This window comes from Citrus sinensis, chromosome 4 (assembly GCF_022201045.2).
Source record: "Citrus sinensis cultivar Valencia sweet orange chromosome 4, DVS_A1.0, whole genome shotgun sequence".
NCBI classification, from domain to species: domain Eukaryota; kingdom Viridiplantae; phylum Streptophyta; class Magnoliopsida; order Sapindales; family Rutaceae; genus Citrus; species Citrus sinensis.
The window spans coordinates 27,296,916-27,313,288 of record NC_068559.1 but is presented as its reverse complement, the minus strand read 5'-3'; the positions used below and the strand labels follow the sequence as shown (position 1 = coordinate 27,313,288).

The window sequence follows — 16,373 nt, the reverse complement described above, 5'->3', positions numbered from 1 at the left end:
AAAATAAATTTTTAACCATTGAAATGGGCATAAAGTTTTTAAAATTTTTCACAATCATGGGCTTAAACAATTACTAGGGAAAAGAAAAAGAGAAAGGATGAGATTTATGAAGAATAAGTTTCTTTAATATTACTTTTGTCATTAACTGAGGTGTTAAAAGAATTTTATATCGTTCCTTATAGGGGTATATAAAGAGAAAGTATTTTAAGAGAGGATAAAAACTCACTTAGTCCTTGTATTTTAAGATTAGTATCCATTTAGTCCCTATATTTTTAAAAATACCTCGAAACATCACTGCCATTAAAGTATTGATACCATTAATGTTACCTTTTATTTCTTTTGGCTTACTTTTACAATATTACCCTTCAATAATAATTTTTTTGTTTGGACACTCATAAAAATAAAATAATTAAATTACCAATTTAAACCTAAAAAATAAAAATAAAAATTTATATTAATTTTTAATTATCAAAAATTGTATGCAAATTACCAAGTGCGCAAACAGTGCTTGCAAAAGAATTAAAATAATTTTTTTAGGGTTAAATTAGTAATTTAATTATTTTCTTTTTATTAATGTCTAAAAAATTATTATAAAAGGATAATACTGTAAAAGTAAGCTAAAAGAAATGAAAAGTAACGGTATGAGTCTCAATACTTTAACGGCAGGGATGTTTCGAAGTATTTTTAAAAATACAGAGACTAAATGGACATTAATCTTAAAATTCATGAACTAAATGAGTTTTTACCCAAAAGAGATTTTGGAGGATGCCACATTTTCTTCTCCAAAAATGTTTCCCATGGGGAAGCCAATAATATTGGCAAATTACTTGTTTGTACAATTACCAAAGACCTTGGAAAGTACTTTGGTATGCCTCTTATTCACTCTCGAGTTTCTAAGCACACTTATTATGAAATCGTTGAAAAAGTGGAGAGATGCCTATCTGGTTGGGCAGCCTCTCATCTCTCTTTGGTTGGTCGGATCACTCTTGCTCAATCAGTTCTTCAAGCTATCCACGTATATGCCATGCAAACGACGAATCTTCCTTCGACAGTTAGGACCAAAATTGACCAAGCATGCAAGAATTTTATCAGGAGTGGTTCTTCAACTTCACGGAAGATGAGTCTGATTAAGTGGGAGACGGTTTGCCAACCAAAAGTTTGTTATGGGTTAGTTTCAAAAATCTTGAGATGATGAACATAGCACTTTTAATGAAAATGGGGTGGGGTCTCATTGCTTCGCCAACAAGTATTTGGCCTGAGGTTTTATGTTCAAAGTATAGGATCTCACTTTCTAACCTTCCTTTTGTTTTGCCAACTAGATATGGCTCTCACTTATGGAAGGCTATTAGCAAAGTCTGGACAGAGACTCTCATGGGAATTCGATGGTCTATCGGTAATGGAAGGCAGTGCCCGCTTTTGGAATTTGATCAAACTACATACATGATACATGATACATGATACATATTCATCATGTATATTGTACAATACTTCTACAGCCACAGGTATTCTGAGCATCAAAACTTAACATCCCAGTTTAATTCGAAACTATGTGATCTAGGGTGCAGTGGGGTCAAAAGCATGTGCACATGCATCACTTGCATTCTAAGGCCAAAAGTTTTGCCCCTAAATCAGGCACAGAAATGCCATAGATGAAGGATATTCATTTCATTTTTGTTCAAACCCCATATGCCCTTGCTCGTTTGGGTTCCTAAAGTAGCATCTCAAGGTCATGGTCCTAGTGGACCTAACTCAAATGACAGATGAAACAACCAGTACTCTATTAAGTATATTCACGAGGATACTGTGTGCATTGAGCTACTAAAACAATACTTTCATCATTCATGTTCCAATGTAAATAATATATGGATCATACGAGCAGAGCAAAAGAATTACAAGGAGAAGAAATAGATCCAGTCGATAGTGTGAAAATCATTTTACTGGTTAAAATGAACATCATCGTAGCAAGGGTTTACAAGGTATTATGTCAACTATTTCTGTCCATTATATGCTATGGTGATTATGAAAGGGCGGCAAATGTACCTAAGTATTCATTTGATTGATTACTTTGCTTTTTGTTCAATGATTCAGGATTTCGACACAACACAAACTTTGTATTTTTCAACTCTTCTTTTCCTTTCTTCCTCTTGCTCATTTCATCTGATAATAGAATGCATAAAAGAACATTATTCTTACCATTCAAATATCTCAAAATTCCATTGCAGTTGTAGTTCTGACAAAATAATGATAATAACAATAAAAATTGGACCTTCTCTTATTCGAGCCTGCCAGGCAATGCAAACATCCCCAAGCTTAAAAGGAGCGTACAAAAAAAAAGTTTAAAAGTTCAAGGTTGGTAGCTTTTAGCTTTTTACAATCATGATATCATACGACCAAAAAAGAGCAGTCAAGGCATGAGCATTTGACTGTCATATGACCAGACAATACAGGTGTATTTGATATTGAAATTAGACAGTTGTATCTTAAATATTACAGTATTAAAATATTCAACTTGACTGCCATATGATCAAACAATACATGTGCGTTTGATATTAAAATTAGACAATTGTATCTTAAAAATTATAATACTAAAATATTTAATAAATACTAATTGTTATATTTTAAAAGATATGTTGATATAATTTTTCACTTATATAATAAAAAATCTACTATATTAATAAAATTTTTATTTAAAATTTTTATTTATTATATATTATTAATTTTATTTTATAATTACAACTTTTTTCCACAAACTTAAAAGTTTTGTGACCGTAATTTGATGACCCCTAAAAGTTTTGAGACCGTAATTTGATGACAAGGTTGAAATCACCTTCCCCAACTCACAGAAATAGTATTGTTTATCCACATTAACTTCTGGATAGTCTGGCCCACTACAAGTGTTTGTTTGATTCAACTTCAAGCCAGCCACAAGAAGCTTTCGCTTTATTTACACAGATGCAAAGTTAAACAGAAACAGATATTCATGCAAGTTAAATTATAGTACTGTTTTAAAAATCAGCATTGATCTGCTGAAAGCTAACGAACGTAAAGTAAACAGAGGAAACATAACTACAGTCACATGAGAACAAATCCAAATAAGGAAAGTTACCCCTTGCAAGACATCAAGAAGGCACAAGAACTCAAAAATATGAATGAAGTTTTCAAAAAGAAACAGCATGGCAAAAACAAATATTCAGAACTAACAACCATCTTTTCGCATGATGATAATAGAAATTTCCTTAACTGCAATTAAAGTACAGAGCTTAATGCTTCAGTTAATATACAAATTATAAAACAAATGAGCATTAGATCAGGAAATCCTGTTCAAGTGGAAACCACACCAACTGCTAAAAGCATTTCAGAACATAGGATACAATACAGAAATGCCCTACTGCTGCAATACACAGAGAATACACCTTTTATGCTTCTCAACTTTTCCCACCGAGGCTACTCTTTACAGTCAGGATCTTGCTTACCAAAGATCATTGGAAATTCATCATACGGTTCAGAGAAACCATGTTTCTCAGCCATGCTCTTCAATGACTCATAAACCTGGTACATAGAAGGCCTATCCTTGGGCCTTGAAACCACACAACTACAAGCAACCCTCAGAAACTGCATAATCTCATCATCATTACCTCTCCCATACAGAGACTTATCAACAACATCTCTGCTTCTACCAGTGATCACTAAATGGTTAACCCAATCCACCAAATTTCCCTTGAATCCTTCTTCTGCACCAGCCACGTCAAGAGGCTTTTGCCCTGTGAGCAACTCTAAAAGAACAATCCCAAAACCATAAACGTCCCCTTTCAATGAAGCAACCATGGTGCTTGAGTACTCAGGAGCAACATAACCAAATTCCCCCAGATCCCCATGCACAAAAGAACTATCATTCGGATCACGAGAACCCACAAGCCTAGCCAGTCCAAAATCCGTTATCCTAGCATCAAAATCATCGTCAATAAGAATCACATTTGAACTAATATACTGATGCATATATGGAGGCTGGCATCCATGATGAAGCCAAGCAAGCCCTCTTGATGCACCCATGCCAATCCTAAGCCTAGTAGACCAATCCAGAACACCAGACGGAGTGTTATCAACACCATTTCCATGCAACAGTGAGTACAAGGTCCCATTAGGCATATGCTTGTACACCAAAAACCTTTCCTCTTCCACAACACAAAACCCCAACAACGGCACCAAATTTGGATGCCTAAGCTGTCCCAACCTATTCATCTCCGACCTAAACTGCTTCTCACTAAGTTTACAAGCACTGAGCCTCTTAATGGCCAAGGCAGAAGCATCCGGCAGCACTGCCTTGTACGAAACCCCAGTTCTTGTGGAAATAATAATGTTCTCAACAGCAAAACTATTAGTAGCAGCCAACAAATCCGCTAATTTAACCTTCACAATTGGTTTCTGAAACAACGAAACCTGAACAAGCTTATGCGACCTCAATACTTGAATCCAACTACTGTCATCTTTACCGCTATCAGCGCCATACCCTCTTTTCTTCTTACTAACTCTAACAAAAAACCACCACCAAATCAAAAATCCTAAGATTATAGAACCTAAAGCACCAAGAACACCAGCAGCAATAATAATACCAAGATTCTTACCACTCAAGCCCCCGCATTTACCCAACGGCTTACCGCAAAGTCCGCTATTTCCATCAAAACTTTCTTCTGGAAACCTCGCCAGATCAGGCGGTATTGTTCCCGACAAATCATTCCCAGCAACGGAAAATTCTTTCAAACGATCTAACCGGCTGACTTCGAAGGGAATTGAACCGGACAATTTATTGTTACTTAAAATAAGTTTGTTAAGGAACTTACACTCCACGATCTGCGGCGGGATTGGACCGGAGAGATGGTTGTTGGAGAGATCGAGTTGAACGACGTACGGAAGCCACTTGCAGAGGTCGACCGGGATCGAACCGGAGAGAGAGTTGTCGGACAGATCTAGAGTTTGCAAGCTGTGACAGAGATGTAGAGACTCAGGAAGTTGACCGGAGAGTTGCATTGAACTTAAAGTGAGACTGATGATTCGGTTCTCTTTCTCGTTCCAACACGAAACGCCGGTTAGCCTGCAGATTGCACCGACGGTCGTGTTGGTAAATGACCAGGAAAGCCGGCCATCTGGATCCTTTATAGAGTTTTGGATTCCTTCTAAACATTTGACATCGTCTTCGATTGAAACAGTAAGCAATGAGTAGCTTAAGAGCAGAAGTGAAGCTAATATAAAGCGGATCTTCATGGTTTGATTGTATTAACTCAGAATCAGGGATGGTTAGGGTTTGAGATGGTGGTGGCTCAAGCGTAAAGAAATGCTGGTGAATGAGAAAAAAGGAAGGCCATTGACCGAGACTGAGTTTTGGAGACAGGAAGAGATTGATATCCTCTTCTTTTGACTGCCAGTGCCCAGTAGTATGGTTGATTGATATTCTTGCTTGCTTGCTTGGGTTATATTTTATTTTTTAAATTGACTATAAAAAATAGAATATAATTCATATTACATAACACTATTACTATATTTACAATTAAATTATTACTTATATTAATATAAAATTATTATTAGGATTAATTTTACATATATTATGTATTATTCAGATTTTTATCTTTTTTAATATTCGAGAAACGTCTATTTCACGATATTATTTTTGGGACTAGTTAAATATGATACTATTATTGAGACTAATTTTACTTAAGTATTGTATAAATTTTTATTTTTTTAATATTCGAGAGACGTCTAATCCACTAATATTAGTAAAGGAGAAGACTAACCTTCACTAAATAATTAAAAAAAGATAATATTTTTATGGAGGCTTGAACTGTAAGCGGAGTGCTTGCTTAGATATTTAACTAGTTTGATTTAACTAGTTTGAATTATAAGCTGAGTGCTTGCTTAGATTATTTTGGTTTACGCCGAAACAACGAGATTTTAATATGATATTTAACTAGTTTGAATTATAAGTTGAGTGTTTACTTAGATTATTTTGGTTTGCGCCGAAACGGCGAGGTTTTAGTATGAGTGTGTGTATGCAGCAGTATGAAATACCCTCAGATTAATTAATTTGGTGATTACTCGAGGGTTAGAACAGCTGAGCAGGTACCAAATTCCTTGTTAACTAATAGTTTAACTAGTTGAATTTCAACTTCTGACCGTCGATTGTGGAACCTTTGCTTCTTTATTACTGGTTGAACGCGAAATTTCGTTTACTGCCTTTATTTATTTATTTATTGAAAGAAAAATGGAAATTATCTTTCGGGTCATGCACGGTATACGGTCGCATTCGGGTTTCAACTGTTGGGATAGTTGGTCAATCATTCGCCTCTCCTTCAGTTTCTAATTGGGCTACGGAGGGCATTTCAAAATTTGGGGCCCAGACTTAGCGTGCAGGACAGTCTGTTCCGATTCAAACTCGGGCTGAATTTCCAGTCCAATGGCATGGCTAATATTTGTATCAAATGAAGCACTAGTTGGAACCATGCCACCGAGTGAGATTCTTGGGGGGAAAAAAAACGAAAACAAAAACTCATAAAAGCTAACTTTAGGGGGGAATAGAACTTGTTCATTAGCATTGCAGAGAAGGCTATAGAAAGGAGGGGGGCAAAAAAGAAAAGAAAAGTAATAAAAGAAAGAGCATGAGGGAAGAATCCTTTGCGAGGTTTCTTTTGAATAATTTGCATTTTCATATGGTATAAGCAACAAGCAAGTTCAGAACTGTCTGTTGCGCAATTAATTGATTGGGAATAGGAAAAAAAGGACATGGCACAAGTAGCTCACCAGCGATTGTGAGTGAAGAATCAATTCAGTGCTCTACGCTTTACGTTGGATAGATATTCATATACGAAGTGTGGCATAAAGTTGACATTGAAGTCCACATGCATATATGTTCTATTTGGCGAAATATAATTTGAAAATTACGGAAATTTCGATGTAACTGTTTACATCAACAGGTACAAGGATTTATCCATGTTGTATAGAGCAAAATGAACTTTATAACACGAAATACGCAGCCCTTGATTTTTGGGATTAATGATTGATTACTGGTAAGCAGCTCAAAATTGCCAGTTTATGAAGAAGCTCTCAGAAGCAAGGATCCAGCGGCAGAACCTTCTGTTATTGAGCCATGAGTCGACATTGCATTAACATAGGTGGTGGTCCCGGTGGATGATTCTAGATATTGAATATTGATCTCACCATTTCACGATTCCAAGTCAATACCCATGATTACGCAATTCCAAAGTAATTTATGGACCGCACAGTAGTTGAAAAAATATCATTTTAGAGAGGAACAATATTTTTTTCTTCTTGGGGGGTGGGTGGTTGCGCGGGCTTTGAAAGATTAGAAAGGAATGGTCAGATTGGGATGAGGGTTGATTTCTGTAATCATTTTCTTTGGTGTTTCCTTTTTCTTTTCTTTTTTTCGTTTTTCTGTTCTCTTTATTGACTCGCCCATTTTGCGATTAAAGGACTCGATTTGCAGCATTATTTATTGAGGGACCCCGGGATACATGGCCGTCGATCTGTTTTGTTCTATATACAATATAGTCCAACAACTTAATTATCAGAAACCCCACCGAATAATATAATTTTATCTCAACTGACCTATTTTCAAGAGCGATGTTCAATTATCCACATCAAAAATTTCAACTATATATTATCTCATGTATTACCCTCAGAAGTGGCTCGAGCTCGAGCTACTAATTTGCAATGACCAATAAAGACAAACGCAAGAAGAAATCTCTTTGCGAGAGATCCATGGAGTTGGTGGTAAGTATTATTAAACTATCATCCCTCTCTTTCGCAACTTTGAGTTTAAGAACACCAAACCTTGTGCCTACCTACGGCTGCGAGTGGTCATAAAGCTGCTGAAATGGATGTTTCAGCGATGCCCCAACTTCGTGGAAGACAAGTTTCTCCGCCGGCAATTGGCTCCAAGCCCACAGAGCAACTTATGTCAGAGCTTGATCATGATATTGATATAAAAGCTTCAGATTATATTACAAGAATTCGTGACAAGAACAGAAATGTTTTGAACAATGCATCAAAAAGCTTCTCTCCTATGTAATGCCTCCACCTCCTCCGCTCGTTAACAAATGATATAATAATATATTGGTACAAATCAGTACTCTGTACTCATTATTATGAACTAGTTTGTTTTTCCGTCTGAGATACACCCAGAAAAATTAACAAATAAAGAATCAAATTTATATTGCTATTTCATTTCATTTCAGATTTTGATAAATACTCTGTTCATCTTGCCTTTTACTTGACTTTTAAGAAGATATCAAGGAAGTTGGAGGCTGCCGGGACACTCTTGGTTGGTGTTAAGTTAAAAATAAAAGAAAAAAGTAAGCAAACAAATCATAACCTCGCAATTTTATAAATTCCTTGAGCATATTTAATCATTATGATTGACTTTTAATGGAAGATTGACTTAATTATTTTATTAATTAGACACAAACACGCAAAAAAGAAATCATATAATTCTTAAACCCATAAAAGATATGTAATATGTTATTGAAATCAATAGTCATGGAATGCAAAACATTCTACAAAAAGAGTTTAGAAAGGATATAAATGATTTTTTTTTCTTTAATGAGATATAATACGATTGACACAGTTATAATCACAATTCAACGGAGTGTAAAATTTAACCATCTTAAAAAATTACTCACAAATTTCTTAAAGAATTAGAAGAATAATAGCTTCACGCATAAAATATGGAAGGAAAGCTCCCCATCTAAATATTTATTTAAAATAAGAAAAGTGTATAAAAGCTCCCAAGTAACCAGTGGGGCTCATCAAAGCAATAGCACAAGCTATTCCAACCTATGCCATGAGCGTGTTCAAAATTCCCTTGGGGTTGTGTGAAGATGTGCATAAAATTATTGCTAGATTTTGGTGGGGATCTCAAGATGATAAGAGAGGCATTCATTGGGCTAAGTGGGAGAGGATTAGTAAAGCAAAATGCAGAGGTGGAATGGGATTCAAGGAGTTCTCTTGCTTCAATCATGCTCTAGTAGCCAAACAAGGATGGAGGATTTTGCAGTTTCCAGATTCTTTAGCAGCCCGAGTTTTGCAAGCAAGATACTTCAAGCAATCTGACTTCTTGCAGGCAAAACTGGGGTCAAATCCTTCGTATATCTGGAAAAGTATTTTGTGGGGGAGAACTGTAATCCAAAAGGGCAGCAGATGGAGGATTGGTTCAGGGAACAAAGTGCAAGTTCACAACAGCAATTGGATCCCAAGACCAGAAACGTTCAGACCAATCTCCTCTTCAACTATCCCAAATGAGGCTGTGGTATCTAAGTTGATTGATTCTAACCAAAACTGGAATGTGATTAAAGTGTTCCAACATTTTATAAAGGAAGATGCAGAATTAATTACCAGCATTCCTCTTCCGCGAAGACCAAAGCCAGATCAGATTATGTGGCATTATGATAAGCAAGGCAATTATACTGTCAAAAGTGGATATCGGATTGCTCAGCAAATAAAATTCCAGGACTCCCCTAGTTGCTCAGTTTCGGATCCAAGTATATGGAAGGCTATCTGGACTTGTTTGCTGCCTGAAAAAATTAAAATCTTCATGTGGAGAGCTGTCCGGAATTTGTTGCCATCAGCTGAGAATCTTTGGAGCAAAAAAGTGATCTCAGATCCTACTTGTCAGCTGTGTAAAAAGACTATGGAAAACATTTCTCATGCCTTGGTGGATTGCAAAATGGCCAGGAAGGTATGGAAAATGGTCTCTTGTGCGGATAAGGTCTACACATTTGCAAAGCAAAGTATGTCGTATGTGCTGCAATGTATGACAGAAATGCTGAATCGAACAGATTTTGAATTGTTGGTGGCTTGTTTTTGGTCAATTTGGCATGCAAGGAACCTTTTTCTTTTCGAAGGAAAGAAGGTGGACCCTCTGGTTTCCTTGGCAAAAGCTGAAGCAGTATTGGACTCGTATAAACGAGTCAAAATTCCCAGCTCATCACACTTAGAGAGCAAGATAACAGTTAAGCAGCAGCGATGGAAACCACCCCCACAAGGATGGTTTAAACTTAATGTAGATGCAGCCACAAAGATTGAGAAACAAGTTGCAGGATTGGGAATTGTCCTAAGAGACTTTAATGGAAGTGTGGTTGCTGCTGCAGTAAAGCCATCTAAGTTTTATGGAGATATAATCTTTGCTGAGGCGGAGGCTGTAGAATGGGGTCTGCAGGTTGCAAGATATATTACTATGGCTTCGATCATAGTGGAAACTGATTCTCAAGGTGTTTCGGATCTGCTCAACAACAAGAAGAGTAATAGATCTGAAGTCTTCTGGGTGATATCGGAAATTCAAGAGCTAGTCAAGGTTTTTTGTAATGTTAAAGTCCAATATACTCCAAGACATTGTAATTCCATTGCACACTCTATAGCTAGATTAGCTCTAGGTTGTGAGGAATCTGTCATATGGAAGAACCCATTTCCAGAAAATATCTGGTATTTGTTCCAGTCTTCTAATGAATGAAGGTTATGATTCCTTTTCAAAAAAAAAAAAAAAAAAAAAAACCAGTGGGGCTAAGTGGAAACTATGAGTTTGTTTGAATCTTAGGCAAACATTCGGACGTTGTTCTAATAACCGGGTTGTGAATTTACCAACCGCACCCAGTCTAGCTTTGACCCAAATGAGGGTAATATTCAGCCCGGTTAAGGCCCAAAACCGAAATTAAATGAAGTCTAAATATCATATTGTTTATTTTGACCCTAATATCATAAGTGAAAATACTGTGTATACTGTGTGTAAGTGATCAGATGGTCCAGTGGCAACTGGTGAATGCTCCTTGCTTGAAGATTTGTTTTGTCCTCATTGTTGGGGCTTGAAGCATTTGCGTGTCTCCAGGGCTGTCAAACTCAAGGTTATAGGGATTAGATTATCTGTTGAGGGAATTGAAACTCTAGAAATTGTTGTTCCAAGTTTTCAGCAGTCAACATTTCTCTTTCTCAGGGGGAGGAAAGACCATGCATAATTGAGTAGTTAGGTCTGCACATTTTAAAAGTGAAGTTAAATTCGGTATGGTTTATTGATGAAGAGTTTTATCACCTTATCTGGAACTTACGCTTTCTTGAGGATCTCTTGTTAAGTTTCTATTGTTTGCCTGAAAGGATTAAGACTTCTAGCAATGAGCTAATGAATTTACAATTTTATACCTGTGAAAATTTCAAGTTAATTGATGCTGATATACTCTCCTTACCAGTTCAATCCAATTATATCATTATATAAATGAATGCCCAGTGTCCGTGGAAGGTCAGCTTTGTATGTAGAGGTGATCTTGACACTTGTTGATACCTTGAACCAAAGAAATCTCTCGGAGTCTCCAATCAGATTGAAACCTGCAGCTCCCTTTGTATTCGAGCCACGTTTGTGTACAAATGTCATATAATTGATTATTAACATTTCACTACAAGTTTTGTGACTGTTGTCTACTGTTCCTGAATTTTAATTCTCTCCATTTGTTTGCCGTCATTTATCAAGTTTTCATTTAATTTCAACGAACTCAGAGAATGTTCCCCTTCACTCTCTCTGCAAATTGGGAATTTGGAGCTGATGTATGAATGAGCCACTATCGATTTTGAAACTTTGTTGGGTGCTCTTTTTTTTAATTTGTTCTCGAAGGACTTTGCGAGTGGCCATGGTGTTTTGAGGAAGATCGAAACTGTATTGAGATGTCAAATGAAGTCAGTCAATCTTATCATATCTGTGTTATAGTCTACATATTGTCATTGACGGTTTTAGTGCTAGTAAGTTTTGAACTCCTGCTATGCATTTAATAAACAAATGCAAGTAAAAATATATGATAATGCCCTGCTCCAAATTTCTCTCCTGTGTAGCCTTTGTTTATCACTGTATTATCGATGAGGTGAAATCCTGCATTTTAATTTCTGATGCGTGGTTGGACTACGGTGGCTTCCTGAGCAGCTATGGAATAGAGGTGTGAAGCGTTGCAATTCTCATTAGATCAAGTGTTGGCGGCATTAATTACTTCAAAGATATAATAATTGAGAGCTTCCTACAAGTTGCAGATCAGATATTTAACGATATGGATTATTTGATAGGTCGATGGTATCTGCTTGAACAAGGAGTTTCAGAATTTCATGTTGATTGGTGTTCCTTTACTTAAACGACAAGTCAAAACTCTTGAACGTTTATGTAAATTCTTTCAGGCACAGAACTTGCTGAAAAAGCGTTTGATCTTGCTTTATTCACCCTCTTTACACTATGGGACGATCTAGCGATGTTATTGAGTTTTTCATAGTTTATAATTGTCGCATTTAGAATATGGAACAACGTAGCAGTGAGTTGGCTTAGATCCTATAGAGGTTTTGGACTTTGAACAAGTAATTTTGGCTAGATGGGTTCGAAAATCTTATACGAAACCAATGTTGGCTGCTCTCGTTCTTCTAGCTGCCTTTTTCTGCGTCTTCTGGCCATCTGATTCTCAGCTTAGCATTGGAGGACTTCATTTGATCCAATAACAAATGTTCATATGCTTGGCTTCCTGTGATTGAATGATCTCATCAAAAAGGTGAGCTCAGCTCAGGTCTATACTGGATTTTAATTCTTAAAAGAATGGTGCACCTAGTCTGTCAAATCGACTTAATTACAAATAATATGACCACTTTCATTGAACTTTTGTATGACCCGATTGCAAGTAAGTTCATCTTTTTGATGAATTGATCACTTTTTGTGAAAAACGAACCTCATGGAAGCCTTACAACAAATGCTAGAACAAGGTTTCTAATAAATTTAAAAATTTCATGAAATTTTGAACCCACTCATATTCATCGATATCATCTTCACTATTTTAAGAAAAAGAATAAGAAAAAGGAGGAGTGGTCTTACATTGATTATGTTAAATAGTGAAATACACATCTAATTATGTTTGCCATTAAAATACCGTAACTTTTAACGTATAATTATTGTGGAAAAAATTATAAAAATAAAATAAAAATTAATAGTGTATAATAAATATAATTATCAAATAATAATTATGATAAAATTAATAGGCGTGAAATTAAATTAACTTAATTTTTAAGTCACAATCACTAATATTTAGTTGTTGTATTGTAACTTAAAAGTTACAATTAACTCTCTATCCTCAAAACAAAAAAAAAACAAAAAAAAAACTCGCTTTAATGATATTATAATAAAAATCTATGTTGCTGCATTTATTTTAGTGATGCAAAACAGCTAAATTATTCTCCATCTCAACAGCACAAAATCAGAGCATCAAAATAGAAATGACATAAACAGCATTTTCAATCTTCAGATATTTTACCCACCCACTTGTTCGCGTTTGTAACTTCAAATTAGACCAACCAAACCACATGCAACAATAAAGAAGTACCCGGTTCTCTTCATCATCTCACAACAGAAGCAACAAGAGTCTAGACAAATAAACAAGGATCCCCCACAAATGAAAACGACACCCCATCTCTGTCTCTCTAACCTGTACAAACAAGGTATCACCTAATAGCCTAAAATGATTGTTTTCTTGATTAAACCAATATTAACATATATAACCCTAATTTAATTCCAACTCCAACCTTTACTACGCCTAAAATTTAATGCATGATATTACCATATCATATCATACAATAGATTCTTCAAGCAACACTGATGATGCTATTGCTGTCACCACTGGACATGGCCTGAAAAGCTGCTGACGAGTGTGGTGTTTGTGCCGACTGCTCGTCGGAGGATGACGACGGCGTAGAGAGCTTCAGCGAGAGAGGCAAAGTGTCCACGTCCACGTGGGTGGCTTTCTGATTCAAATTAAGACCACCCAGTTTTGAAGACGGAGGAACCGGATGAATCGGTATTGGACGAATGAGCTTTGGTGATGTTGTGGGCTTGTTGCTTGGTCCTATTGTGAGATTCTCCATGGACTTCTGGCCGGTGACCGGTAACACTACTGCAGAATGCTTTAAAGGATAAGCTGACACCGGAAACCCTCCAGGATGTCGATTTAACTGCGGCTGCGGTAGTGGCACTGTTATTGTTTCCTGCTGACGAGCCTGTTCTTCTTCCATTGTCAAACCCATGAACTGTAAATTCTTGATATAAATAGAATGAGGTTGTAGTTAAAGAAATATATAATAAGCTTATTTTACTATTAAAATGAATGATTATAATCAATATAATAATTACATATAGGAATGGATTACGGTCAACTAATTTACCGTATCAGTGGAACTGGCGGTGATATCAAAGAGACTAGATCTACGGCGTCTTTTATTCTGGTTAAAGCGACGGAGGAAGTACTTCTGAGCATGGCTAGCAACTTGCGTCGGTGTGCGTGTCTTCACAAAGTTTCTTGAGATTCCTCTCCAATCTCCTTTCCCAACTTTCTGTAACCCTAACAGGAACAGCCTGTGTTCGTCCTCCGTCCATGGAACACCTGCACGTGTGTGTCGATATATATATATATATATTAAGATTATTCATTTGATTTAATCTGATCAGAATCTGATTTTATTAACTAATAAATAAATATATTCGGAAAAAAAATGGGAAATTGAGTGGACTATATATATATAATTCAAGTACCTCTCTTGCGCTCACGGCTTCTACCGGAGGCGTGAACGATGTCATCGGAGGCATAGCCCGCATCAGCATTAGAATCTTGAGGCTGATCAAATTGGGAAAGATTGTCCATGCTAATACTTTTCCTAAAGGACGAGCTACCCTCAGTGACTCGCACGCCAAACAGCATGATTCCATTCTCTTCAGACCCTGCGCCACTGCTTCCACCACCACCAGCCTCGGCGCATGTGCGCGAGTTGTGGCCGTTGTTTCCACACTGTGAGCAACTGCGAGACATTTTTGTTTTTCTTTGGTTGCTTTCAAAAGAAAAAAGAAAAAAAGAAAATAATTAGAGAGAGCAGATGTATTATCTCTCCCTTAGTTCATGCAAAGAAGGAAAAAAATTGGCTGCAAGTGCGGCTAGGAAATGATATATAGGAAAAAGTTAGTGAGGGTAGTTTCAGTTAATACAGTAATCAGCTTAGGATTACACAGTAATCAGCATACGATTTTGTTATTTTGATTAAAATAAATAAATAAATAAATAAAATACTTCGAACGAGAGCATTGACTGCTATATATTATGCCAGTGACGAAGGCATATCTCCCCAGTCTCCAGGCACATTTTCCACATCATGAATCAGGACCGTCGATAAATGCTTCCCACGTCATTACGATACGACCGAGGCAACTTATTCTCGTAATATCCCATAATGGCCAGCATTAATTGAAGGCAATTTACCGTGTGTACAAAGCGCTATAATTAAAATTCGGTAATTTTTAAAAACCTCCCATGAAGTTTGGACTTGTTGCAAGTAGATGGTGAGAATCTGTTTATTTATAAAAAATCTCCTACCGCCAGTTAATTTTAACATTGACCTTTAATTGACTGTGCAAAGATAATATTGACCTTAACAATATTTTGTAAACTGACATAACTAAAAAAAAAACTAAAATTATTGACTATTTTATCCTCTTTAAATTATTGATATTTTTTAAAAGTTCTTACAAGAAAGATAAAATTAAAAACTTGAAAAATTCTCTTTAAATTATTAATATTTCCTTAAAGTTCATACAAAAAAGATAAAATCAAAAACTTGAAAATGAAATAGTCATAATCTTTACCTACGATATTGTAAATCTTTAGAATTGACAAGAATAAAATTGTCAAAAAAATAGGATTTGTACTTTTCGCACCAACAATTTTAGTTTCTTTTTTAGTTATGTCAGTCTACAAACTGTTGTTAAGGATAATATTGTCTTTGCACAGTCAACTAACGGTCAATGTTAAAATTAACTGACGGTAGGAGATTTTTTATAAATAAATAGATTTTCGCCATCTACTTGCAACAAGCCCAAATCTCATAAAAGATTTTTAAAAATTACCCATTAAAATTTGGCCACCGTCCAATAATCGTACTTCTTTCGTGATAATATTTAAACTATAAATATTTTGGCATATTCTAGTTTCCACCAATCCTGGCTGGCCGATGATTTGAACCCATGTTCAACTGGTGCAGAGGCCTCCAATGGCTACACAACATATTCTTATGTATAAATAATTGTGGTAAAGATATGATTATATTTTATTTATCAACGATGTTGAAAGTTATATAACCGGAATGAAATGTCTGGATATTAGTGGAAACTAACGTATAGATTTGGAGAAAATAGTTAATTATTATAATTAGAAAATAAGAAAGAGATGGTGGAGGAGCAGAGTGTGGCTCTACCGTCAACTTGGCATATTCGCTGCCTGCTCCTGCTTGGGCTTGAGATAGATTTCGTTGTCTCTACTTAATGT

General features: G+C 36.0%; 2 protein-coding genes across 3 annotated transcripts; both read right to left on the bottom strand.

The window, feature by feature from the left end:
- Window positions 1–3,208: 3,208 nt before the first annotated feature.
- On the bottom strand, window positions 3,209–5,445 carry LOC102629594 (probable inactive receptor kinase At1g27190). The gene has a single exon (XM_006483237.4). It carries the CDS (start codon window positions 5,257–5,259, stop codon window positions 3,445–3,447), a length of 1,815 nt encoding a protein of 604 aa, XP_006483300.1. The 5' UTR covers window positions 5,260–5,445; the 3' UTR covers window positions 3,209–3,444.
- A 7,827-nt stretch (window positions 5,446–13,272) lies between these two features.
- LOC102610188 (transcription factor MYB1R1) lies at window positions 13,273–15,074 on the bottom strand. Of its 2 annotated transcripts, none has more exons than XM_006483678.3 (3): window positions 14,594–15,074; window positions 14,227–14,444; window positions 13,273–14,100 (listed from the first exon to the last, which is right to left on the bottom strand). In XM_006483678.3, exons 1-3 carry the CDS (start codon window positions 14,865–14,867, stop codon window positions 13,651–13,653), a joined length of 942 nt encoding a protein of 313 aa, XP_006483741.1. In that variant the 5' UTR covers window positions 14,868–15,074; the 3' UTR covers window positions 13,273–13,650. The 2 variants fall into 2 exon arrangements, with proteins under 2 accessions (XP_006483741.1, XP_006483742.1); XM_006483679.3 differs by having other exon boundaries at window positions 13,273–14,091; window positions 14,594–15,069.
- Between the last annotated feature and the right edge of the window lie 1,299 nt (window positions 15,075–16,373).

Coding starts and splice junctions, on each gene's coding strand:
- LOC102629594 (XM_006483237.4), bottom strand. CDS start 5,259: ATGAAGATCCGCTTTATATTAGCTTCACTTCTGCTCTTAAGCTACTCA.
- LOC102610188 (XM_006483678.3), bottom strand. CDS start 14,867: ATGTCTCGCAGTTGCTCACAGTGTGGAAACAACGGCCACAACTCGCGC. Junction 14,445..14,593: donor AAGCCGTGAGCGCAAGAGAG/GTACTTGAATTA, acceptor ACACACGTGCAG/GTGTTCCATGGACGGAGGAC. Junction 14,101..14,226: donor CCGCCAGTTCCACTGATACG/GTAAATTAGTTG, acceptor ATTTATATCAAG/AATTTACAGTTCATGGGTTT.